The 26,578-nt window shown below is 43.1% G+C and overlaps 1 protein-coding gene across 14 annotated transcripts in view; it reads left to right on the forward strand.

The window, feature by feature from the left end:
• NFIA (nuclear factor I A) overlaps positions 1 to 26,578 on the forward strand; it is a 360,756-nt gene that overhangs the window by 264,984 nt on the left and 69,194 nt on the right. For all 14 annotated transcript variants that reach the window (XM_052802068.1, XM_052802069.1, XM_052802072.1 and 11 more), the window contains 3 exons: positions 2,239 to 2,313; positions 12,363 to 12,480; positions 15,019 to 15,146. In XM_052802068.1, the coding sequence (XP_052658028.1) occupies positions 2,239 to 2,313; positions 12,363 to 12,480; positions 15,019 to 15,146 (321 nt within the window). The remainder of the gene's footprint in view (positions 1 to 2,238; positions 2,314 to 12,362; positions 12,481 to 15,018; positions 15,147 to 26,578) is intronic.

The raw sequence follows: 26,578 nt of genomic DNA on the forward strand, positions 1-26,578 counted from the left end.
TGCCATGATGAGCACAGTGTGAGAAGTTATATAGCATAGACTGGCTTCCCTACGAAGGGCTCTGCGGAGTAGTAAGCGTCCTGGCCCTGATCCAGCAAGGCACTTAAGCATATGCTTAATTTTAGGCACATGAGTGGTTTCAGTGAAGACCTAAGAGAATTATTTTTAATTCACAGATCATTTAATTCAATAGGCAGGTCTGCTGCAGCATATGAAAAGTAGATCTTCATATTAAAAATACTTGGGAAATTGTCAATGAACAAACGTTGTGTATGGCCAGCAACCATTTCTAAAAAGCAGAATGATGTAGTCATCACCTTTATTATGGTAAAATACAAAGCAGATCAGGCAAAAGCATTTACAATTATCTGAGAGCTATTTCTAAGTTGAAAATAAGGAAAAATAAAAGCTTGTAAGAACATTTTTTCATTTGAAGTAGAGAAAAATTTATTCTCTTGATGTAAATAAAAACCTTGTTTGCAGATTGAGGAATTTGTTTGTGTTGAATTTCAGCATCAATTTCAATATTTTATAGTACATTTATCTACAGCTGGAGCATGACAGATTTGTGTATATTTATATGTTTGTGTACATAATACATATGTATACACACATACACAAGGATGCCCAAAGATATACATATACACAGTTTGAAAACTCATCATTATTGCTGAAGTATAAAAACATGCCTGATGTAGAAACTTGTCTCGAGTCTGTTAGCTTAGCGACTGTGTTCATCTGGCATTGTAGGAGCCTCACAGAAACAGGGAAGTTCTTCTGTGCAGGAGCAGAATTCGCTGAGATCTTGGCTGGAGATGAATGGCTGACCTCCCTCCAGATCTCTCCCAAACCTTTCCCTGACACGTTCCCTGACGTGTCACCCTCTGTAGTCCTGCACACAAGATGTATTTCTTTTACTTCCCATTCTGCAGGTAGAAATGGCCATGGGATATGTTGGGTTTTTTATAACAACCCCAAAAGAAAGCAAGGGGAACAAATATGCAGCTTGCATTAGTCCTATTGCTCTGGTCATTAGAGGAAGGTGCACAGGTACTGCCGGGATGAGTGTGGGGTACAGTACCATATACCGAACATAGGGAAATAGTACTGAATCTGACAATCAATTAACAACGGAGCAGATGGTGCCCCTGCAAAACATTCAATAATATACGTGTGCGTGCGTTGGAATCGGTGACTCTAAGTAGGACAACCTAAAAAGGTATGCCACTTATCCTGTGGACAAGTAGGACTTTACAGTTCTTTTAATAATCTCTTTATCCTGAGATTTCTCCTTTGACCCTGATTTCAAAAGCAGGATGTCAGTCTGGCCGACTAACTGCAGACCTCTAATTGAAGTCCAGCTATGTCCCGCGTGAACTGCTGTATCCCACTCCACACACTTACACTGGGTTGCAGCCCGAAAGCTGCTCCTTTTGTAATTGATCATACCCGTGAAAATTAAATGAACATTTGGTGGTAGGCATGTTTTCAGAGAAGAAGGAAAATACTGTTATGTAAAGTGTAATAACATTTTGATACCAAGTGTAGAGGCATTCCTTGCACAAGGGAGGCCAGCGTGGAAGCGTATGCCTTGGTTCCTAAAGACAGTCCAAAGCTCAAAGTTAATACTTTTCTTATGCAGAGATTTATTTTTCTTTTCAAAAGCTAGTTTTAAATGTTAGAATTCTTTTTTTTTTTTTTGTGGGAAAAACATTCATTTAATTTTTTTTAACCAGCTGCTATTTTAAGATTTCCCTAATGTAACCTTAGAAAAATGAAGAGTACATCTTTAAATCTTGTTTTGTTTGAATGAATGGGTAGATAATCCTGATCAGATGTTTCTTTAGAGAATAATGTTTAAAACGATTATGGAACTTAGCTGTCCTGTCTGTTTCCTAGGTACAGTATTTTCATTTCAATTGTGAAGTCATTAGGGGTCATCCAAGGTAACCGTTTATTAAAATAGTCCTCTTTTGTTTCAGATTTCCTGTTGAGATGCTTTAACATGTAAAAATCTCCCTGCTGATGTGTCATGTTAGCTTTCCTAACCTCTAGATAGAAACCACAAAGCAGCCTACATAGCTGTATGACTAGTTACCCACCTACATAAACAATAATTACTGCTAAGTGGGAAATTAGATGTCACATTTTAAGTCTAAATGAAAGTAAAGTACTTGAGAATACTGTCATTAAATGCTTAAAGCTAATCGCAGTTCTCTCACTCTGTTTGTTTTGTAGGACATTTGGGCTTCCAGGACAGTTTTGTCACATCAGGTGTTTTCAGTGTGACTGAGCTAGTAAGAGTCTCACAAAGTAAGTATCATTTTGTGGCCGGTTTATGTGGTTTCTGCAATCCCAGTTTTTTTCTTTGATTCTTATCGTGCCCCTTCCCCAATTCAGAAACAGTGTCTTGAAAATTGAGAGTCTCTTCTCCCCACTTCTCACCAGTGGGCAGTGTTTGTGTGCCACATCTTTTAACATGGGAAAATAAAATAGCATAATTTTTTAAAGTAAATGAAAAAATCTTAATTCTGCAAACTTGCATGTGCAAGTTGATAAGCTTGTCTGGTACCCAGCTGAAAGTGGGCAGACTCTGTATCAGAGTGCAGATAAAAGCCTACAGAGGTCAGCTTATCCAGTGGATCCCTTGCAGGATCCAAGGACTGTATTTTAACCATACCTCTGGAAATTACATGATCTGTGCACATAAACCTGGAAATTTTCTTATGCCACTTTTACGTAAGAATTGCAATGTTCATCCATGCCTTGCGTACAGGTGTTTCTACACCTGCAAATTGATGAACTCATTAATAATGCCAACAACTGTACCAACTTCGGCTCTGATAACCTCAGTTCATAGAATCATAGAATCATAAAATGGTTTGGTTTGGAAGGGACCTTAAAGATCATCTAGTTCCAACCCCCCTGCCATGGGCAGGGACACTTTCTGCTAGACCAGGTTGCTCAAAGCCCCATCCAACCTGGCCTTGGACACCTTCAGGGATGGGGCATCCACAACCTCTCTGGGCAACCTGTTCCAGTGCCTCACCACCCTCACAGTGAAGAACTTCTTCCTTACATCTGATCTAAATCTACCCTCTTTCAGTTTAAAGCCATTACCTCTTGTCCTATCACTATATGCCCTTGTAAAAAGTCCCTCTCTAGCTTTCTTGTAGGCCCCCTTTAGGTAGTGGAAGGCTGCCCTAAGGTCTTCCCAGAACCTTCTCTTCTCCAGGCTGAACAATCCCAACTCTCCTCTCAGCCCGTCTTCATAGGAGAGGTGCTCCAGCCCCCTGATCATCTTTGTGGCCCTCCTCTGGACTCGGTCCAAGACTTGTGCAGAGGCATAGATCTTGACTTCGCAAGGCCTGCATTTTCCATTAACTGTATGGAATTCTGTCTTCTAGAGGGATTTGTTTTTTGACCTTTAAAGAATGCTAATGCCCCCAGCATGAATGACACACTGCAGCATGATCATTACAGGCTTGTCAATACTCACTAACAACTCTGAATTAAGAGTACCTGTCACCACCCTGTTCCATTGATCAAAGGTGCATTGATTGTATTTTGCTATGACATAATCCAGATAGTCCAAGGAGAGAGTATGGACAGTTTCTTGCAGAGAGACTGCTGGTAAGCCAGGGCCATAGGTACCAGTCCTTTGGGGATCTTTTCTGCAGCTGGTGTAGAGTTGTGCAGTAACATCACATTGTCACCAATTGCCGCTGCTCCAGGTGAACCACTCAACTACGCAACTACATTCCTCTTTAAAACCTTAGGGTTTGTAACCAATCTCTCTAGCACAGACAGTGATAAAAATGGTTCTCCTCCTAGACAGCAGGAATATTTGTTTGGGTACTGGCTCTGAGCATGTAGTTTAAGTCCTTCCGGGGCTGGAATCTAACTGGCACAAACCTAGCAGAGAATCTGTGGTTTCGAGTCAGAACACAGAGTTTCTGTAAGGATTCTCCTGTTTTATTTCCTCTTTTGGAAAGACTTGCACTAGCTAGTAAATTGGCTTTATATTCAAAAATAGGATGCTACAAGGAAAGCATGACAAGTGGGAGATACATGACTGCCAGAGTTATATGTGCTGGAGGGAGAGACAGAGAGAGAAAAAGTTTGAGGCAGACATTTCTCCTGAGTTTTCTTCCCTGACAACTGGTGGGAATTTTGTGAAAAGGACAAAGTTAAGAGGACTTAGAAGTCAAGAGTAGCTGCTGAGTGCTCAGAACATTTGCAAATCAGTTCACTTACTTACTGAAGTGCTTAAATAGGGACTTTGACATCTAACTCACTGTACTGTGTACACTAACTTGCTGGTACCTGCAGCCATGGTGGACAAAACCAAGTTATCACCAGTCTTTGAATGTCTCCGTGTTATGTCACTTTATTTCAGTGTGACAGCATAAGGCTTTTGAAGCCCAAAGGATTCACCCTCCCCCTCTGCAAGGCATCCCACTTCACCACAATCTTATCTTCACTGTAGGAGCCCTACACAGCAGAACTGCCTCTGGACTCTGTCAGCCGTGCTTCATGTGCGCACAGGACAGGGCTGCGAGAAAACTGCCCCCGTTCAGGGCTTGAGCCTTCACAGCCAGCCCCAGTCCCAGCCTCCCTGAGAGTTTGGCATTGACCTCACGAGCACCATGTTTCATGCTTATTAATTTTCCATGATATTTTATTGTAACTAAACTAAAACATTGTGTATCAGAAAGCCTAGCATTCAGCATGTTTTGCAAACTATGAAGTGTGTCTGAGATGTTCCCTCTGCTTGCCATTGAAGTGCACCTCCTCCAAGGAAGGGGCACCTGCACGCAGGAAGAGCAGGACGGGCATGAACTTTATCGGAAATAAGAAAGAACGTGTTGGTGGGCGAAATAAAAAGATTCAGCTTTTATCTGTTCCAGACACAGGAGTATGCACTCTTTTTCATGGGCTCTTTAATAATCCTGGGAGGTCAAGACCTCAGTTTTATATCCTGTCTACAAGCCAGCACCTCTACCAAAAATAGTGTCCCCAAAGCCTATCGGGATATCACTTCAGAACTGACTCAGAGGGAAGAGTGCCAGCAACTGATTTAGCTACGCTGCTTTTGATAGCACCCTGGATTTTCCTTGGAGATGCCCCAGACATGTACTGACCAGCCGTAACCTTGTTTACTTTATGAGGTCTGAGAAGCCCACAGCCTGACATGCCGTGCCTACCCAGTAGGATATGTTTAGTGTAGAGTCTAGCATCAAATTCCCGGTGAAGTCAGTATGAATTCGCATGCTCATATTCAAAGAATTATTTAACATAATAGAGCAACAAAGTAATTGCTGCATATTTGCCTAAATTGGCAGGCAAGGTCTTTTAAAGAGTGTGCTTTTCAATATAACCCTTGCTGGGTTGTCTACAGGTTCCTGTGTCTTGATTTGAGACCAGTCCGTGAGTTATTTTCATGCTGGGGAGCTCAGCTTATGAACAGCCATCATCCAGACTCAGTGGCAGCTATTAACAGTCTGTAGCTTGAATAATCAAAATGTCCTCACTCCATTCTCCTGTTTTTACTTTCTAAAAAGTCATTGCTCCTTCAGAAGCCACCATGGCTAGGGAAGGAACAAGTCTGCCTATCCATAGTGGGCCCTCATGGTTAGTCTCTGCTCTCTTCCTGAGTGTGGTCTGTGTTTGCTTTACAAAGAGGTTATCTTTGTGTATGCCCATTGTCATTTTTCTTTCCATGCTTGCTTTTGATAAAATGATGATAGAAATAAGTGATTTCCCACAATTTTAACTGGCCTGTGGCTGCTGTTATCTAAAATTAATCTTACGAAATATTGTTGGTAGCAATTATGTGCCAGGTTTATTTAGTAAAGTTCCCAGAGGTCCACATGACAAGGAATCTCAAATAATAGGCAGTTGTCTCCGTCATGCAAATTTGGGGAATGAATTAATCAAACGAAAGGTCAGCTGTTACCATTATCTATCTTACCTATCAGTGCTGATCATCACAGTTTCTGTGAGCTATTGAACAAGTCTAGACTGTTTTGGTAACAGAAACTTGCTTTCTTCAGTCCTATAGATGCAAATCTTCTTTTGAAATGCTACCGAGCTACTGAATCTCGCAGAGCCTAGTAAAACAGAGAAAGCAGATCATAAATGTTCATCTGAAAAACAGATAGACCCCTCTCCACCCCATCTGATGTGAATGTTGCAGACCATGCTGTCAGTTTTCCTACATTATTAGCAGGCAAAGGGTGTGAGCTCCTTTCTACGTGTTGTCTGTCACCCCAGATACTGGGGAGACCCCTTCAGATAACAGAGACTTCATTCTTCCATCCCTAGAGAGGTTTGGGCTGACAGCAAAAGGCTCAAAAGCAGAAGCGTTGGGGATGTACGCGTTTTGTGAACTGACAGCCAGCCGTTGGCCAAGCAAAACCTTCTCCCTCTCTACCCTTGTTAGGAAAATATTCCACTCACTGTGTGCAGCTATCTGCAGGGCACTGGAGAATACCCTCCACAAAAGGTGCTGGCAGAGGGGTGGCTGTGGTGCCAAGCCACAGCCAAGTGTACAGTCCCGTTCACTTGGCAGAGGCTGGGAGGCCGTGGCAGGCTAGAGCAGGGAGAGAGGCATGGGGAACGCTGTTCCCCTCTTGGCTTTGAGTCTGCACCATGTGCTCTTGTGCAGAGAGCTGCTGGGAAGATCTCCTCCCTTGGAGGTCCTTCAAGCAGCCAGATAAACTGCACTGCCCAGGATGTGAAGAAAGATTTAGGATTTATGAACATTCGCTAGAGCCAAATCAAACAATTTGTTTTGTGCTGTGTTATTTGTCAAAATGACATCATTCTTCATGCTGATAAACAAGGGAATTCTGACTGTGCCCTGGACTGAAAATGCCACGCTTTGAGTTTTAAGATGTTAGCTGTGTGCAGTAAGGAGCTGCATGGAGCAAGTGGGGTGACTTTTAATCCTTCTAATGAGCCAGTGAAACCACAAGCACACAAGCATACATACAGTTGCTTACTGCTCCTGTATAAACACAGAAACGGTCCAGCTAATTATCCCTGAAACAGTTACACTAATTCCACAGGTAAGAGGTGCTTTTGTGGCCAAGGCATTTTGGAAAGCTCGGGATCCTGCAACACCGAGGCTGCTGGATGCAGCGGGTGCTAGACTTGGTTAGCGGCACCTTTAGCAATGGAGGCAGGAGCTGAAACCGTCCTTGCCATGAGGCAGGCGGACAAGTGCTAGAAATGAAAGTAATTGCCGCTGCTCCAGGCATGGAGCGTGGATGTGACGGAGGAAACGCAGCTTCCTCGTGCCTTTCATCCGCTGGCCAGGTACAGCTGAAACAAACTGCAGGGAAAGTCCTGCGAAGCCCAGCGTGTACTGGATGCCTATGGCAAGGTGTGGGGTGGCCTGGCTCCTTGTCGTGGGTCTGGGCCAGGCAAGCGGCTGCAAGGGGCAGGGAGGATGCTGCTGCCTTCTTGTAGCCCAGGAGGGGAGAAGAGGCTCTCCTCCACGCAGAGCACGTGTGTGAAAGCCGCGGTATAATAAAACAGCTCTCTCTAAACAGCAGCCTGTATGTTTTCTGCTATACTAAGCATTACAGTAGTGAAGGTAGTTAAAGTCAGCAGCATGAAAATTAACATTTAAAAAGATACTCTATATTCCTTAGCAAAGCACTGCTATCCAAAACACACTGTGTGGGCTTGGGTATGAGAGGAAGAAAAAAAGATTATGATAAAAAATAGACTGCAGGCATAGAGTGAACAGTTGCCGTGACCTTGCCTTTTGTATGCCATTACACAATTCAATGGCAGTCCACTCAAACCTTGCTCTCGATCAATATCCTATTAAAGCAGCACAAAAAGTCTCTATAAACTTAGTGGTTAGCTATGTTTATAAATGGAACTCAACATAATTAGATGGTCAATAGCAGGCTGTACTTGTAATTTTAAAATGAACATCACACATTTCATATCTGTTGTATTCGGCAAAACCTCTTTGAATCTAACGATACAGTGTGTAGAAAACAAAGGCCTTGCAAAAAAAAAACCACCCAGCTCCCCTTTCCTCTCGGCAGCAGCAGCGCAGTGTGTTTCCCTTTGTTTATGGAGTCACAACTCAGGAAAAAGTTTGTTAGTCAAATGTCATGTTTCTCCCATTTAACCTTAAACACATTATCACTTTGCTGCAGTGTTACACATGTAATGATCTTAGTCACATCCCAGCCCCTTTGTAAAAATAAATACATAAAAATGGAAAAAAGAGAAACTAAATATTAACATGACTAAAAGAGAGTGCCGTATTCCAAGGAAGACAAATGCCAGCCTGGCTGGTTTTATTTAGTGGGTTTCCTGTTCTGTAATTCAATAAATTTTTCAAAATAAATATTCCAATTGGGTTAAGTCAGAGGGCTTTTCGTTAATTTCTCTGTTATTTTTCTTGACATTTCGGGTGAAGATCTGAGCTAACAAGCTGGCAGCGGAGCGAGCAGGCTGGCAGCAGGGGCGATGCTGCCTCGTGTCCCCGGGAGTAGCACAAGGGCTGGTGCTCAGGCAGAGGCACCCACCTTCCTCCTCCTCCTCCTCCTCCTCTTGGGCAAACTAGCTCCTCCTGCCCCTCAGAGCAAGCAAGACGTGTCTCATCTGCACAGGGATTTTTTTGTGATGCCAGCAGCTGGAATGGGAGCTGAGGCCGGCATCTGTTTGCTTAGAAAGCCTGCGCACATTAGCAGGCTGGGTGTTAGGGGAAGAGGGGTCCTTCCTCCTCACCCCCTGCCAGGTCGGAGCCCTGGGCCAGATGACATCTTGATGCTGGCACGTAGGTGGAGACTATTGTTTTGACTCACAACTGCAATTTCTGACATCCTTTCCTGTCTGGGAGACGTTCCTGAGCTATCAGAAGGTCACTTTTTGCTGCAGAGTATTTCTTAGGGGGGAAATGGCATGTTTTTAATGTCGTTGCCTGGAGTTTCTGCAGGCTGCAGCGTGTAACAGCCGGCTGTGCTGGAGTGGAACTTCCCAACCATGCTGCTGCTTCATGTGGGGACAGAGCGTGTTCCCAGGGCATAGGAACAGGGGTTTAGGGAGGTTGCATGGTGGATTGTCAGATGCCACAATGAAGAGGTTTAATTTAGATAGAGCTTGGGCACAGTTTGCACCACTTTGATCCCTTTGCTTACTTTTCAGAGCTGCAGCCTTTGCGGGGAATCCTGCAAATAAATGCAAGTGTTCCCTTCCCATCAGCTTTCTGGGCCCATGCGAGGTGGACAGTCCACAAAGGCAGCGTGAAAAGCCATTCGGAGTGGTCTTGGATGCCTCCTGGCTGGGCTAGCTGCGCTGTGCCCGCTCTCGTGGCACGTTGCACTGCAAAACACAAGGGTGACTAGAGGAGGCGGATGCGGGGCAGCGAGCTCCCCGCAGACGAAGCCCATCGCAGGAGGTGTAAGCTGTGGCTCAGCTCCGCTGAGGCTGAAGCAGAGACAGAAAGCACACAGGGCTTCAACCAAATTCCAGCCGGAAAGAGGAAGCGACGTTCTGCCATGCGGATGAAAAACATTAACCTCTTCCTGACAGTCTCAGGGTGGGCTCTGCACGTCGGCACATTGCTGTGGTTTATGATAGTAAATGGGGTAACTGCAAGCAAAGGTACAAATACCCTTTGCTGAAAGACAGGCACCAAATGCGTGCCTGCCAGGCAGGCAGGAGAAGGGATTTCAGAACACCGTAGCCCTGTGCAACGTTTGCCACAGCACTTCTAGGGCCAGAGACCTTGAGCTGGTTGGGGCAGGATCGTGGCTCCTGTGTCAGGTACTCACCACCATAGGCCAGCCAGGCACTTTAACATCTGCTGCTTAGATCTGTTAGTGTCTATTAGTGGTGAGTTTTGTTCTTTAACCCTCGGGTTACAAACAGGCTCTTGAGTGTGGCAAGGTGGTTTGGCCTGTGACAAACAAAGCATCCTTCACGTTTGCTACCCAGGTGGAAATTACTGTGTGATTAGCCCTTTCTACTTTGTGCTGAGTTTACACAGTGTTAGCAATACGTTGTTCCTACCTCATCCCTGCTCTGGAGATACATTTCATTTTCCTGTAGGGCCAATCCAAGGGTTGGAACAGAAATGTCCAGGATTTGGGGAGGGAGCGATAAACAGAGGGGGGGGTAAGAGAAAGAAGAGAAGTGTTATCCACATACCAGCTTTTCTTCCATATCTGTTTGGAATAAAACTGTTTCATAAATCTTGCAATGCCTAGCAAATTCACAGTGCCTCAGAAAGAAACTGTGCTTTAATTTAGTGCTTGCCTTTTTATGTTCCTGTTTGGAAAATAGTATGCTTAAACTGTAAGTTAGGTTTTGGGAGGTAGAGGGTGCAGAGGAATTGATCAGCACAGGGTTTACAGAGCACAAATCTGTTTGGCAAGGAAGTTGCTGAAAACTGTGGAGTAGATGCTGCAGAGAGTACCTTTATGATTGATTTCCATTCAAGTCAGACTGACTGCAGTGTGGTCATTTTTCTAACCCATAACTGCTCACACTGCAGCAGTCTGCTATCTGCAGGGTGTCTGAATTATAGCAGTCCATGTCCATGTTACCTTTTACACAAATTACTTACACCGGTTTCTTTTTCCATGCAAATTCATCAGTTTTACAGCCTCTTGTAGCTGCTGTCAGGAAACTGTTGCAGAAAGCACGCATTGATAAAACAAGTTAATTTTACTATGCTTAATTTTTCTTTCTCTCTGTTAACACACCCTCTTATATACCAGTGTGCAGGAAGCGTATGATAGTTAAGAAAAGATAACAAAGGATTTGAGTGTTCTTGTCATAAATTACTTCCCAACTTCATTCCTTTTAATGATCATTCCAGATTTTCTCAAGTTTTAATGGTGTTGTGTATTTTCCGTCCCATGCTTTTAAAAGTCCGTCGCTATCCAGGCTGTTCCCTTTCTGTCTCAATGACGTTCTTAAAAGATCCTTGCCAAGCAACAACTAATTGTCTTGTGGGGATGATGAGGCAGCTGCAAAGTTACATTATTCCTCTGTCAAATCTGACACTGTGAGCTCCTTAAGACTTGGGGTGAAATACTGGCCCCATTACAGTCAATGGCAGCACTCCCAGAAGCCTGTGTTTCAGCCCAGACATGTTAGCTGGGTGATAGGAACTATCCTGTCTTCATTTCCTCACTCCTGCCCCGTCGGAGTGAAAGATTTTTTCATGTTTGAAAATGGGCCAGATTCTCAGACCAAAGATTAAACTTGGCTCAGCATCCTTGTGTGGCATTGAGACTGCTTCGTCTTTGTTGCTCTGAATCAGGGCTCTCAGACAATACGTTCCAGGCCAAGCTTGTGCATTTTATTGTGCAGTACGGCCTTTTTCAGATGTCTCTGAAATGTGAGAGAAAATCATGATCTGTAATTGTCAGCTCCCAAAGTTGTATTGTCCTGTAAATAGCACTGGAACAGCAACAGTGGATATGGTACCATTTGCCATGTAGTGGGTTTTTTTGTGAAATGCATTATCTGTTGACTTTAACATTAAACTGCTCTGTTCCTTTTCTGTTCTGAGAAGAATACGGCACATGGAGTTCATAGGCTTGTGCCTGCAAACTTCAGGGTGTGTAGGAATTCATAATGTTTTAATGTAAAATGAAGGCTCTAGGACAGGAAAATTAAAGGTATTTATCTCCCTTACAATAAAACTTAGGTGCTGGATAAGGTAATGAGAGGTGAACAGTGGAAGCTAACTGCTGGATAGAAGTTTTGGAGAGTCATATGTCTCTAGCTCTGAGTTAGCTGGAGGAGAGGCCAGAGGAAAACTCAGATGTTCGCAGGCAGAAAAGAACTCAGGTTTCTCATCTGCTTCTGTGCTTTCTCCAAGGAGCATTTGTAACCTCTGTGCTTGTGGATGTACATCACGTATATACCAAAGGTCCTGAGGTGTGTATTTCCCTGCCTATACTGCTTATAGATTATGCCAAGCACACTACCGGGATGATGCAGCCTATTTGTAACTATGCCAATAGATGCAATGTTGTCCTAAAAGCAAAAGCAACAAGTTTCATTAAATGTTACAATTATATTAATAGAAAAGCAGGGCTTAAAGGAAGTCTTGCTATAATTTTTTTTTTTTTTTTAAAAGAATACCTTTGGAGGAATGTAAGAAAAAGTCTATGTCATGGAACATTGTATTCTTGATAAAATTTATATCTTCTTGATTGCAATGCCAGTTACCGTTAGCATTTCCTAATTTCCATGTCCCACCTGTTCTCATCATGAAACTAAACACACTCATGAGGAAGAAGAAAGTGATTTTGAAGTGCAATTCATGCTTTATTCACATGACTTACTGACTGCAATCTCTTTTGTTTCCCTAGCACCGATAGCTGCAGGAACAGGCCCTAATTTCTCCCTCTCAGATTTGGAAAGTTCTTCATACTACAGCATGAGCCCAGGAGCAATGAGGAGGTCTTTACCTAGCACATCCTCTACCAGGTAATTTAATCTCTGCCTAGTACCAGGTTACATGGAAACCCAGGCCAGCATCATTACTCATCTGGGAAAGTAACCATTAAATTCTTTGACAAGCTGTTTGGGGGCCTCAAGGTGTGGAGCTGTTTCAGATTCACAGAGCTGAATGTTCAACTGGATTGCTGTTAAAGTTCTCTTTATATGTACAAGCTTCGAAGAAAAACTGCTGCATTGACTTGTGTAACTTCTGGCTTGTATCTCAGTGTATCAGGAGAAGTTCCACTGGAATTGTTGGAGTTTCACTTGTGGCAGAGGAGAATTTGGAGCATATTGAGATATGCCACTTTGTCCTAGCAGGAAAGTCTTAAGATAGACTTGTATGCATTCTGTATCATAAAAATTGTTATCTGTGAGACTAACATCGGTTTAGGACCTTGTCCTAGAATGCATTCTAGTTTTCATATAGCATTTAGATATTTGTGACTCATCCTTTGGAAAACTGAATTGTTAATGCAGATGACTACCCAGTCTGATTTTGATTTTGGCTTAGATGCCAACTATCAAACACAGATATTTTTTATTTTTTACCTTTCACTTTAACCATCCATGAGATTAGATTTATAAACAAGCCCAGTCACTCTAGTAGCCTTGAACACTATTAAGGAACCAGATTGATTTTTTTTTTCCCCTGCAGCCAAAATAGATCACTTATTTCAAAGACATGACAAGAAAGTCTAACTTCAGTCCAGGTTTCTTTTACGTTTTTATCTCAGTCTGCCGTGCCACCAGCTTTGCAGTAAGCAAGTACACATGTAAAAAGTCTCTATAGTTTGAATATAGCTGGTTTTTTTATTTAAAAAATAAATCTTTAGAGAGGCTCTTAGCAATAACTTCTTACAGTTTGCAGTGATTGGAAGAACATTCTACATCTTGCACTTAGTGTGCACATTATGAAGCTCAGTGACTACAATTCCCATTACACATCAATTAAAAACTTTGTGCTCTTCCTTTTTTGCGTGTAAACTGCATACCCTACAGTGCTCATCATTAGCACCATTCTCAGGTAGAATTTACTCGTGACTCCAGAAGCAAAAAAGTGAGGTTATTAATGTTACTTGAGAGCTCAGTTGTTGCTCTCCCATTCTTCTGCAAATAGCTACCACTGATAAGGAGCTAATTATAAACAGCATGGGTAGTTAATAACTTAGTAATATGTTTGTTTTCCTCTCATTAGGCTGTTCCCAGTCAGAAAAAAAAATATTCCTTAAATACACAGACTCAGCAGAATTATCAGGCGGTAATTATATTGTATGCACACAATTTCCCCTATTGACACATAACAATTCTCTAAATTAAGGAATGGCCAAACCTGCATTCCACGCATACCGCAAGACTTATTCTTCCTGTTTCTCACAAACTGATTTTGCATACCCGCCAGCTCCTACCTGTGCAGAGCTTCGGGTGGGGAGCTGCGGAGAGGCTGCAAGTTTTAAACCAATAGAAATTGCAGTGGAATATTTTATGTCTGTTAAATATGTTCCCCCTACACAACGGAGCCTGTTCTTGAATGCCTTAAGTCTTAATAGAATACAGATTTGGTGAAAAAAGTGAGCTGACCCAGCCTTGGAAAAGTACTTAGAAGTGAAATTCTCGGTAATGTCCCCACGCAGTCTGTACAACTCATTATAGAAAACAGAGCCAAGCTGAGTGTCTTTGGCTTTGGGATCCTCTCCCTGCAGAACTACCAGAGTCTGAGTCAGTGGCCACCAGAGACCACTGAAAGGGCTCTTCTGTCTCCTGAGCCTTTGGTGAGGGAGGTGTGATATATTACAAGGGACTCCTTTAGTACTGGCACTGGACAGAGATACCTGTTGGGGGCTTTTTATGCTTGGTGGCGCACAGTTGCAGAGTAAAATGCTTATACTTGTAGGATAACGTGAACATTTGAACCAAGAATGGATTCTTCCATCATTCACTTGTCTACGCTTCTTCTTATGGGACTGCAGTCTGGGTTAATTTAATGGCTACGGTTAAAAGATTGAAAATATAAGTTTGAACTGATAAACAATTTGTCTTCCAGAATAAGCTGTGGAAAAATCTGACAGTTAAAATAAGTCTTGTGTGTCATTACCATATTCATTCAAATTGCAAAAATCATGAAATACAAATTAAATTCTTGCCTTTTTATTGACCTCTATGTGCTTTGAAAAACGTCCTACTTTTTGATCTGTGAAAGCCTAAATGTTAAACTGCCTTCTAGTTAAACTAATATGTGTTTAGGGCTTCAGTCTGGACTCTGTGAGAGGTTGGTTTGTATCATCTCACTGAAGCTTAGTCATTGGCAACGAAGCAAATCAGAAACAAAAAGTGGATGTTGAGAGGTTGGGCGGGCAGGATGGCTGTGCGGGACTTCTTATACCTTCCCCTTCTCAGAGCCCCAAATCTGTTATAGTTTCCATAGCCAAGTTAGTCTCAAGCAGGGCTAGCAAGATATGTCCCAACAGAAGTGCCTTTGTTCCTTTGCATGCATATAGTATTTATTATGTGTTTTTACTTTCTCAGCTCTACAAAACGTCTCAAGTCTGTGGAGGATGAGATGGACAGTCCTGGTGAGGAGCCGTTTTATACAAGCCAAGGGCGCTCTCCAGGAAGTGGCAGCCAGTCAAGTGGATGGCATGAAGTGGAGCCAGGTAAGCCACGGCTTTCAGGAGCCCGAGAACATGATCTCCAGTTGCTCTGTTTTGTTATCAGAATACACTGAATGCTGTATAGGAAGGTGATCAATTCTAAACATCTTGTAACTTCTTCTGAGAAAAGGTCAGTCTAATGAAAATATTGTAGAGGTTTTATTGCTCCTGCAGCTGTGAATGTTTCTGTAGTGTGTCACTTCTGTATTTTGGCCAAATATCTGAAGTATTTAAATAATGCAGCAAAAGATAGGCGGTCTTTTTCTGTCAAAACGTCCAGATTCAATTCTGGGAAAGCGGTGACAATCGCTTAGCAAAAAGCAGTACCTGTCTGGGCTGTGCCCTACAGTTGTACTGTTTAAATAAACATCCCTAAACTTATATATGGTAGAAGGACTTTTCAAGCATTATACAACACTTGAGTTCACTTAGTAATGACTTTTAAGAGACTTACTTACAGAAGGACTTGTTTCATTAATCTGTAATACTAAGAAGTGTGATTGGAGGCTTCATATCAAAATAGGTATTACTGGGCGTTACACTTTATAAGGTTTAGGAAGCAGCTCTTCTGCCTCTTCTCAGTGTCTGATCTTTCTTGTTGATCATCTTTTGGGTTATGTTATGTTACATACTTAACTGTCCATTGATCACTTATCCTGAGATCATCTGGGTGCTTAATTCTATTGGAAGTATTTTTCTGGGTCAGTGCTACATGCATAGGTAAAGTTAATGCCTCAGTTTTGATTACAGCTAAATAATCAAGTATTTATCGCCAATAAAAATAACAGAAGTCTTATTTGTTAGACGAAGGCAAGCAGTACTTTCATCTCCATCCTCCCAGTGTCTGAGAAGGCCCTCTAACAGCCCAAAGGATCTTTCGCAATACCTATTTTTTTTCTTTCTTGTTTGTTTGGATTTAAAATAGTATGGTTTGGGTTTGTTTTGAAACAACACATGCTTGTCCAGGGCACTGTGTATAATGAACTATACAGCACAGAAAAGTAAATTCAACCTGAACAGCATTAAAATCAGTTCTGTGGGCACTTAGCCAGCCACCTATATCCTTCATCATGTAGGAAACATACCCATAGCTTTCTCTGGAGACCCTGTCAAACAGCTGTCCTTTACAGCATGCCCAGAAAGTCACCAAATTTGGGCTATTCCAGACTGGGAGGGGACTGATTCCTGCGCCTGGGAGCCCTTGGAGGATCCCCTGCCAGCTGCCCTCTCTCCTCTAATGAGGAGGAGCCAGCTTGTGGGCCCTTATTGACTGCAGATGTGGCACTTTGGCAGGAGGAGAGGGTGGACCTGCAGGCAGACAAGTGCCAGGCTCCCCGTGACTGCCTTGCCGCCGCCGTCCCCAGGGCTCTGGTGTTTTCAGCGAGGTGTCCTGCTCAGCAGACACTAGGGGCTGTTTCCTCCGTCAGCTCCAGGCTCCAGATGATGTAAGGCAGAGCTTCACCTTGTACTAAACTAGTCTGCTCATGGAGCAGCAAAAACACGAACAAAAGCTCAGCGCCCATTGAAAGGGAGAGATCACAACCTCCTCTGCAGACGCAGATGGCTAAAAGCTGACTGGGTCACTGCTTCTACATCATTGTCAGACTGGGGGCTAACTCCCCCCAAAGTTTGGGGTACTCTTTGTTAATGACAAATGTTCTCCATTTGTGCAACAGCCAGAGGTTGGCTATTAATTTTGCTGTCAGTCTTGGTGGTTTCCCCCACATGTGGTCATTACCTCTGTCTCATCCAAGTCCTGACTAGATGGTGGCACTGAGCCGCTGAGCTGGACAAGAGAAACACCTAAAGCTTTACACCTCCAAAGCACCTTCGCCACTCTTGGCACCACTGGGTGCCCATCACAAAGAAGCGCAACTGCCCATGTCAAACTTCCTGAGGTGCTCAGAAAGGCAAGAACAAGTCAGAGAATAGAAGGTTCTTCCTTCCTCATGACCTTCCTCACTTACTACAGAAAAATCCCAGATTCTGCTTAGTCTTGCCTGCGAAAGGGCAGAAAATCACCTTGCAACATCAGGGACTCAAGCCAGGTACCAACTAGATATAGCTCAGATCCACCAAGCTATCTATCACTGTCACAGCTATGAAGAAAAAGAGCTTTATCCTGCCTGCGTGGGATGCACTTTCAAACCATCTTTATGCTATATCTATGCAGCCCCACCCCAATACTTCTGCCGTGGCTTTCCAGCAGCCTGTCCTCTGAATTCATTGCCTCAGCTTCTTGTAAAACAGGGTCACTGCAAGAGCACAGCTGGCAGAGAGATTACCTGAAGAGCCACAGCTCATCAGTGGTGAAGGACAAAACAGTACTGAAGTGTCCTTCCATGCCAGGGCAACAGTGGTACGTCACTGGCACAAGGTGCTCCCCCCCGAGGGACACATCCTGCTGCGGTCTGTGCACAGTGCCCTGCCTTACCTCAAAAATCACAGGTGGGTCTGATATTAACGTCTGGCCCTTTGTATTTGACGTGGGTGCTTTATCTCCAGAAGGGTAAGATGTTTTATGAGTCTTCGATGGGGCATCTGCCTAGAAAATATATTGGTCATCTGAAAGCTGTACAAATGATGTTAACATCCCGTATTACCCGGTGGCTCGCTGCAGTGTTCCTTTCTGAGAGGGGAGCTCTGGAACCTGGGCCTGTTTCAGATCCATCCTTTCCGATGTCTCTCCTGTCCAGAGAAAGGCCTGGCTGTTTATTTAGTCTACAGTCAAAATGATGGCACAGTTTTAACATACAATAATCTCTGAGCTTCAGTGTTTTGTTTTTTTCCCAGTGAAATTCGCAGTAGAAGTTTAAAGACTAAAACCGTCTTTTTGTTTGACTTGGCATTTCTTCCATGTGGTTCATTTTATGCTGCGTGGGATAATGCAGGTATCAACGGTGCAGAATGATGCTGGTTCGGGAGGCAGGCTGAAGTTTTATCCTGTGCTGGCAGAATAGCGTAAGCCAGGTTTCCAAACTCCATAATTAAACCCTGTCCTTTGGGTTACCAGCCAAACAACAGGAGGAGGAAATCAGACCAAGGAAAGGAAGCTTAGACTTGTCTGTGGGATGGCTGTTCTGGCTGGGAAGGAAAGTTCAGAGAGGAGCCAGCAGCCAACCTCCCAGCCCAGTAGGATCCACACCAAAGATAATAATATATCCTTTGGCTTTATTGCCTTTGAGTAGATTGCTTCCTCGCAGGAGATTTAGATTTATGCAGAGATAGCTTCTTGGCCTATATGCCTTGACAGGTTTATGGGAGTGAGAGGATGAATATTCTGTCTGTGTGTGTTGCATTTGCTTAATTCTGAGGTGTGCACATGAGAAAAAGTGGGGACTCTTAACACAGGAGCAGGTGTGAAGCACCCGTATGCTTATGCACATGTAGAGACAGAGGGAAGTGCTCGTGGCACAGAGACTAATGAGAGGGCTGTAGCAAAAGGTGTTGCCTGGGACAGTGCAGGGAAATTAGGTCTGCATCAGAGGGAGATTGGAGAAATGTCGCACTTGAAAGAGAGCACAACGTAGAAGGGAAAGGGAAAATGAGAGACAATTTTAGACCGTACAGAAGGGAAAAAGTATATAGGGGAAAGAAAAAAAAGAACAAATGCCAGGAAAACAAAGATTTGACTTCCTAGAAAGGAAATATGAAATGGAATATGTGAACTCCTCTTAGAGAAAGAGAGCACTCCAGGCAGAGGGTTATTTACCGCCAGCCGTGACTAGTCGCTCTACATCTGTCTCCATTTTTTTCTCTTGAACAAATTCCCTTTTTGGATACTTTCTTCCTGCTTTGCTTCCCTGTGATTGCCCCTGTAAGTGGTCTTTGGAGGGCAGGCTGTATACTCAGAACATATGTGCAAACTGGCAGGAGAACAGAAGAGGACAAAACCACTCTGTGTGCTATTTAGATTAGGCAGTGGATGCTTCCCCTGTGCCTACTCTTGGGGTCTCTGCTGTGTGCAGAATACAGGCTGCACCTATTGTCCATCCACAGTCCTTCTTCTGCGCTTTTACGTCACAGGGCCCTGGGGCTTGGAGCACCCCGACATCTGTCTCACATGGAGACTTTGCTGGGTGTAGATCCTACATGCTTCACCCACCAGTAACATGACCTTTCCATTTGTGGCATTTCAGACCCATAGTAATGAGCAGAGGACTCAGCCTTGTGTTTTTTACATCTAGATACTTATTGCAAGCAAGGATGGAGCACTCTCCTTATACGTCAGACGTGACAGCCAAAGCAAAAACCAACATTAATTCCATGTTCCTTGTACTGTACTCCTTGAGTCTCGCATCCATTTACCTGCACTCGAAAGCTCCTGGGGAGCTCTCAGGCCTAAAAAGGCTGGAGTCTGCCAGAAAAGATGAATTTCCTTTCACAACAGGAAGGCTTAGGAAGTAAAACAAAGCAGACATGTAGTAAATTACTTCTGCTTTTCAAATACCTTTTGCGGTATCCTCCTTACCATTACTTTATCTCAGCACTTTCAGCACATAACTCTTGTTAACTGAGAAGAAGGGCAAGAGAGGATAAAGATGATGATAGTAAGAAAATAAGGCAACATCACACTGGCTTTGAACTCATGTACAAAGCTGGCCCGTGTTCAGTTCTGTGGCAGCTTTGCTTGTAATGGGGGTAAGCCATAATTACAGGTATAAGTTCTTTAATTCCATAATAAGAGAAGATTGAGTTAATGTATATCAGTATTCCACTTATGCATTTTTTTAATGCATTCTCTTGGTTCAGTCCAGGAGTAATGTTCACATTGTGCTCTGTCAGTCATTTTGTAGTATAGCATATGGATGGTATTTGCCAATTTTACTTCCGTTGTGTTTCTACAGTGTGGCATGGAAAAAATGTTTAAGATGCAAATTCAAAGCATCCTATTAGTTTCTTTACTTAGATCTTCCTGGTACTTGTATTTCCACAAGTTAGTTTGGTCCCCAGAGGACAGTAATCCCAGGAAAGGTACATGTTTGTACTCCTTGCACTTCTTGAGATATCTGAAGGGACAATTAGTTCTGCTTCAGTTGTGGTCTTGACCAACTTACAGCACTGCACCCATTTGCAAAATAGGTAGAGCTCTGTGGTCCTTCTTCCACTGAAAGACTGATGGGGCTTTTCATACCGTGGTCATCCACTTTCCCTTGCCCCAGCTCCACCCCGGCTGTTCTGCTGCTGGTCAAGCTGTGCTAGGCTCTTGTGTGTCTTCACCTTGAAAACCCCAGGAACCAAATGAGACTTTCAGTGCAAAAAACCTTAAGGAATTAGTAATAACACTTTCACTGCATGACTGAAAGACATATTTACAGTTCCAGGGGCTCATGAAGTTGATAATATTATATGAACCTGCAGTAAGCTAGAGAGCTCCCTGTTAGACTGCTGGACACATCTTTGGTAGTAAAGATGCTATTAAAGTCAGCCTCATGATTGCTCCCTACACCACTCAGGCTAGTGCTGCTTGTTCTCATGTCACCATCTATGGGACTGTCTGAAAATGATTTCTGAGCAATTTCTATGCAGCTGAGGAGCTGCGACGCCTATTTGGAGTATTTCCCTTGCAGTGACAATGACCCCTAACTTAATGGTACCATGTCTCTCCCCGTTGCTGGTTATGGAACAACCACATGCAGGCAACTGGTCCAAACTCTTGTTTCAATAACGCTTGTCTTAAATCTGGCATGGGCTTTCTTCTTGGCAGATTCTCAGCATGCAAGAAAACTTCTTCTCCATATTTACTGAGAAACTTTTATTTATGCCTTGCACATCAGAAATACTCATTCAGGCATAGATCAGATGACCACAAGAGTTTGTTTTCAAAGTCTGTTTGGAATTATATCTTGGAAATGCCAGAGAAAGTGGTATAAGGGAGATCCTAGATTGTGTTCTTTAGGCATTCTTTATGCCCTAAACACAGTTGTTGCCTGGCACTACCTAGAAGATAAAAATATGTATAGTATGTCCCAGCATCAGTGATGCAGAGTGCATCTGATCTGTCCTCAGGCAAAAGGTCTATGGGCTTATCAAAGGACTTGACGCCACACACTAACTCAGAGCTCAGAGAAATTTCCAATGGTTGTGCTACATTACTGCCAATGACTGTAGAAAATATGATGAAAAACATGAGAACCATGTATTATACAAAATAAGGAATAGAAAAATAATCCCTTTTTACTGGGAAGACATTCAACTTCAGACCTAGAGTATTCAATATCAAATCATTCTCTGGCACTACTTTTCAGTGAGTTGCTGTAGTGGGCAGTTTTCACTGGATCACAACTGGACACAGGAATTTCATGGTCTTCATTAATTTCCTTCAGGTGAACTGTTTGGATACTCGTAGACTCATTTAAGAAAGACAAAACCAAGGAAACTTCCCTTTTGCTTAGACCAGAGGAGATCTACATCCAGGATCCCTGCCAATTATATTTACTCAGTATTTCCCAGATGTGACATTGTCTTGCACTCCAATTCTCAGTGTGTAAAGAAAAGTCAGACACCACACTCACATAGCCATTAAGATCGTACCTGCCTTGTGCAGCAGCTTCATTACATACCTTGACACATCTATCAGCAGGCACCAGTGCCATTTTTTCCTCCATTGAACTTAATATCTTAAGACAGTGGGAACATTTCACAACCAGACAAACCTCCAGCCCACGGCATAGTTTGGCTCTTCAAATGGGAGGTCAGAAACAGATCATGTTTCTCTGGTGGCCGGAACATTTTGGTTTACAGCAGAGAGAATTTCATCAGGCTAATTTGTGTCGTTAAGCTGAAGAGATGCCATGAGCGGTATGGCAGACAGAACCTGTTGCCTCCCAGGTTCATGCAAATTTCCACTGTTCATTTTCTCTGAAGAACTTTTTCTGAGCTTTGTTAGACTGTATACTGTGACTAAGACTCCTGCTCCCATTCACCCCATTTCCCCATTCCCATTCAGACCCATGCTTCTTCTCATCTCCAAGGCTTTATACAGTTTCCCACATTTCTCCCCACTTACAGAGTCTTCCAACATCCTTGTTCTGCCACAGCCGAGAAGCAGAGCGTGCTTGGGCCTGTGCTACCTTGCATGCTTCCATTACTGGTACGTGGAATTAAACATGGCCCCATGTGCATGCTGCCACCTAAGAAGTTGGTTTCAGGTGAGCAGGTAGATGCCCGAAGTCAAGCGTGCAATGGAGCATACTTCAAGGAACTCCAGCTACTGTAGAATACAGAGCTTTTCCTAAGTGTCTTTTTGTTTTCATAGAGTCCGTGTGTTCCCTTATCCCTGCTCTCTGCATTACAGTATCCCATCAAAACACAAGCTGCCCAGTGGTTTTCAAGAACATAAGATTTTTCTTTTCTTCTAAGAGCAATAACACTTATCAACTTTTACTGAAATACCATATCAGCTCCTTGTCACTGGCAGTCTACAGTTCCTGCCGCTAAAAGTTTAATGCATTTACAGGAGCACTTAGGCATCAAGACTTTGATATCACAATCTGTTAGTCACAGGTGCTACATGATAGGTTTGTGTTAGCACATTATAGATCTTTTATCAGATACTGCACAAAATGTGTGTGTTTCTCTGCCAGGCAATCAGAATCAGACTGCTGCATAGTTGATGAGTTACTCACCAATATAAGTTTTTGTTTATTTTAAACGGAACTTTTCCAGAACTACACCTTAATGGATAACTTAAACTGTAATTGGTCAAGGCCAGCAGAGATCAAGAATTTAATGTGAGCCGGGAAAAATGCAGCAGGTCAATAATGGTGCTTTGAGCATTGTCGGTCTTTTGCAATAGCATTCATCAAGTCAAATGATTAACACTACTCATTTGCTGTAACAGACAGTCATTTTGACAGCAAATTACCACTGGATCAATAGCTCAGCTTTTCTTTGGCAATTCACGTAGTAGCATGAGACCTGTGACAACATGCCATGCTGCTGGCGTTACTGTCTCAAAATCATGGAAGGAAGTTAGAAGTGGGGAAAGAACTACTGATTGAAAAGTCAGTTCAGACTGAAAAGTCCTAGATGTTTTCACATCCCTCAAAGGCTCCTTTTTTTCCACACACTGGACAACACAAGAAACTTGGCCCTGAGATTCAGCCTAAACTGTACTTTCCATTTTTAATAAAATTAATAATCCCATGCAAGTGTTAGAGCACATGCCTCAGCTTTGCTGTAATCCCCTGAGGAAAACATCCCTTCAGTATGGTCCCGGAGAAGTCGGTCAGTCAATGTTGTGGCTCTGCTTCTTGCATCTAATTCCAGATGTCAGGAAATGCATCATTTAAAAATGGGTATGGAGCTGTAGGAGTTCTGAGTTAAAAAATGCAGAAAGTGTTTCACTTCAGATATCAAATTAAAGCTGTGTTTTCGACTGGCCTGGTGCTAGCATCACCCATACATACTATTTTCACTGACTTTAATGACCAAATTAAAAGCAGATCTTCTGTGTGCTGTGACAACCGTAAGATCACCTGAGCTATTTCTGGCTCCACACACAATTAGCATCATCTGAATAATTTTTCAGAGTGATAGGGAAGATTTAGTGCATGGAAAACTATTCCCTGACAAAGGCTGGCACAATGCTTCCTGATGACAATGGGATTCCTGTGGTGGGAGTGCTGTATTGGTAGTCCATGGACCTAACGTTCTTCAGATGTCCTTGCTGGCTGAGCCGTATTCTGCACTCATTTTGTTTAACATATACACGTAAAGCAAAGACAGTGATATGGTTTGTGCTTCACTTTTGACACCAGGTGAAAACTGTAAGCTTCCTTGGTATTGGGACAAAAGCACACACTTTCTACATCTTTTCAGAGCTGAGCTCCGAAGGACAGAAGCACCCTCTCTTTGAACATGGCTGTGCATTTCTTGCTGATTTGGAGTCTGTCAAACATGCAGTTATCCTTGAAGATCATCTGATAGTGTGGCATGGGACTGTTTAATTGCAAAATGAGATTAAACACATTGAAAGTATTGTACCTGTCTTCCAAAAGTTGAACTAGTTTTCTTGTTTGCTTCTGGGACCAATTCAGGATGTTGACTTGGATCTATAAACTCTTCTATAGATTAGATCTTGGTTAGGAAATGGACTGCATTCCTTTCATGTGCTGTCTTAGCAGTTGAGATCAGCAGACTTGCTTTTTCTAATGTGTTTGGGAAGCAGAAGCAATATTTTATCTCCTGTGGTATGCTGCTGGTACAGAAATGTTCAGGCTTATTAATTCGTCAGGACACAGGAAAAGTCTTCATCACCTGTGTAGGCAGTCATGGGAAGGGACCCACTGCAAAGACTGCATTGAACTCTTGTTTTTTTGGAGGCAGCTGGAAAATATTAGTAGTCTTCAGAGCCAATGTACAGTACATATTGAGAGCCAGTAAACGATGCATATTATTGCAAATTCCTGTGCACTTCTGCATTTTATAAAACAGATAACTAAAATACTCACCTAGCCAGATCAGTTCCCCAAGGGATACACATTTCCAAGCAGAGGACAAACCAAAAACACAGAGCAGAACACAAATTAGCAAAATGGAATGGCAACAAGGTTGAAACAAATGGTTTTAGGATCACTGAGTAAGGACCATGACCTCCTTTTGCATCAGTCAAGGCAACTGTGAAACTTTGTGAAAGAAGCTCACCGCAAAACAGATGCTGGCCTATCTTAGGTAAATAAATTACCAAAAAATAATAATAAAAAACTCCCCTACACATTTTACAAAGCACAGCTGTGTAAATATTGCATGAGACAGGGGAGAGGGGGAGAGATGTAACATACACCCTTTTTTATGCAGAAGTTCTGCTCTCCGCACTGTTTATTAACATTCCCAGTACAACCATCACTCCACTGCGTAGCACACAGTGCGGCTACTGTACTCCGTGCACACATTTTAATCTTTGCTTTAGAGGAGAAAACAGGCTTTATTTTAAAGGAAACATTTTCACCCAAAGTTAAAATGTGCAATGAGAGGTGTTAGGGGACAGAGAGAAGATGGTACAGGACCGGGAACAGGAAGCAGACCATATTACATCACTTTTGTTTGTTTCCTTTCCCACACTGTGTCTGCCACGCTGACTCTAGATGTTCCCCTGGTTCTGTACAAAGTGAGGAGGAATCCTGACATCTTAATTTCATTGAGCTGGATACCTCATTTTCCTGTTTCTCAGCTGCCAGGTACAGCACATTCCAGCCTACAAAAACTGTGGATGTGCCCACAGAGAAGAAAAAATGGCTCTTCTCAGCTAGACTGAAGGCTCACCTAGCCCAGTATGCTGTCTCTGACAAGAGCTGGTGTGGACACTTAAGGAAAGAATACAACAGCAGGACAGTGATCCAGTGATGCTTTTCAGAGCACAGCCTCATGGATTTTGGCAGCAAACAGCTTGGTTTCATGAGCCAGAGGCTCTGCTTGCATCTTTGTGTTTGACAGCCTTCATTCTTTCAGAGATGTGCTCGGATGTTTTTAACCCTTTCTTTATTTTGGCCCCCACAACATCCCGTGGCAGCGAGTTCCAGTTTTACTCAGTGCTGTGTAAGGAAGAACCACTTCTTTTGTCCATTGCCTGATCATTTTGCTTGATGCTCCATAGTGGGGTTTTTTACTGCCAGAAGTAGTGAATAAATCATTCCCTGGTTCCTTTCTTTCAAGTTAAGTGCTGCCCCAACACTTTGACCGCAGCAGTCAGTGAGCATAGGAAAGCAGAGAAATCTGTCTAGCAGCCTGTTAGCTCAGGTAACAATTTGGCTGAGTGGCTGCAGAGCTATCCTATACCTCCAGGAATGTAGGTGTGCTGTGATAGCAGCTGTGTTGTTCACCCAAAGTGGGTAGTCTGTAACCTTGACCCATAATCCATACGGCACGAATGCAGTGCTACCCCATACAGCCGAGCCCCACTGGAGTGACTGTAATAAGGACACTGCAGCCTAAATAAGGGATGTTGTTTAAGTACTATTAATTTTCTTTCATTTTCCAGCTCCACAAAGACTTAAAGTTAAGCAGTATCTTCATCTATTGCAGATACTGGCTACACTTCTAGTCTGAGTTCACTGGTATCTTGCTCAGGGGAGAGCAGGTAACCCATAGCATCCTCCAGCTCTGCTTGCCCACACCGCCCTTGCACAGCCCGCAGTCCTAGTGAGATCATCCTTTTTGCTATTCCCTTACATCAATGGTTGCTGCTATTTTTAGTGTGATATACACCAAAAAGCATAACATAAGAGATCCTGTTGCTAAAATTAGCTGGAAAATTATAGGCTGTTTTACTGTTTTGCGCATCGTCTTCATTTGCCTCACTGGGATTTGCATGCGGATCTTCAAACCCCCAAAAGCCAGCAAAGTGAGATGGTACCTGCAATCCTCATGTCCAAGAGCAGTAATCTTGAAAAGAACGGGACTATTTTATATCAGCGAGGGCTGGAGGCAAAGTC

Source organism: Harpia harpyja, chromosome 11 (assembly GCF_026419915.1).
Source record: "Harpia harpyja isolate bHarHar1 chromosome 11, bHarHar1 primary haplotype, whole genome shotgun sequence".
Lineage (NCBI taxonomy): Eukaryota > Metazoa > Chordata > Aves > Accipitriformes > Accipitridae > Harpia > Harpia harpyja.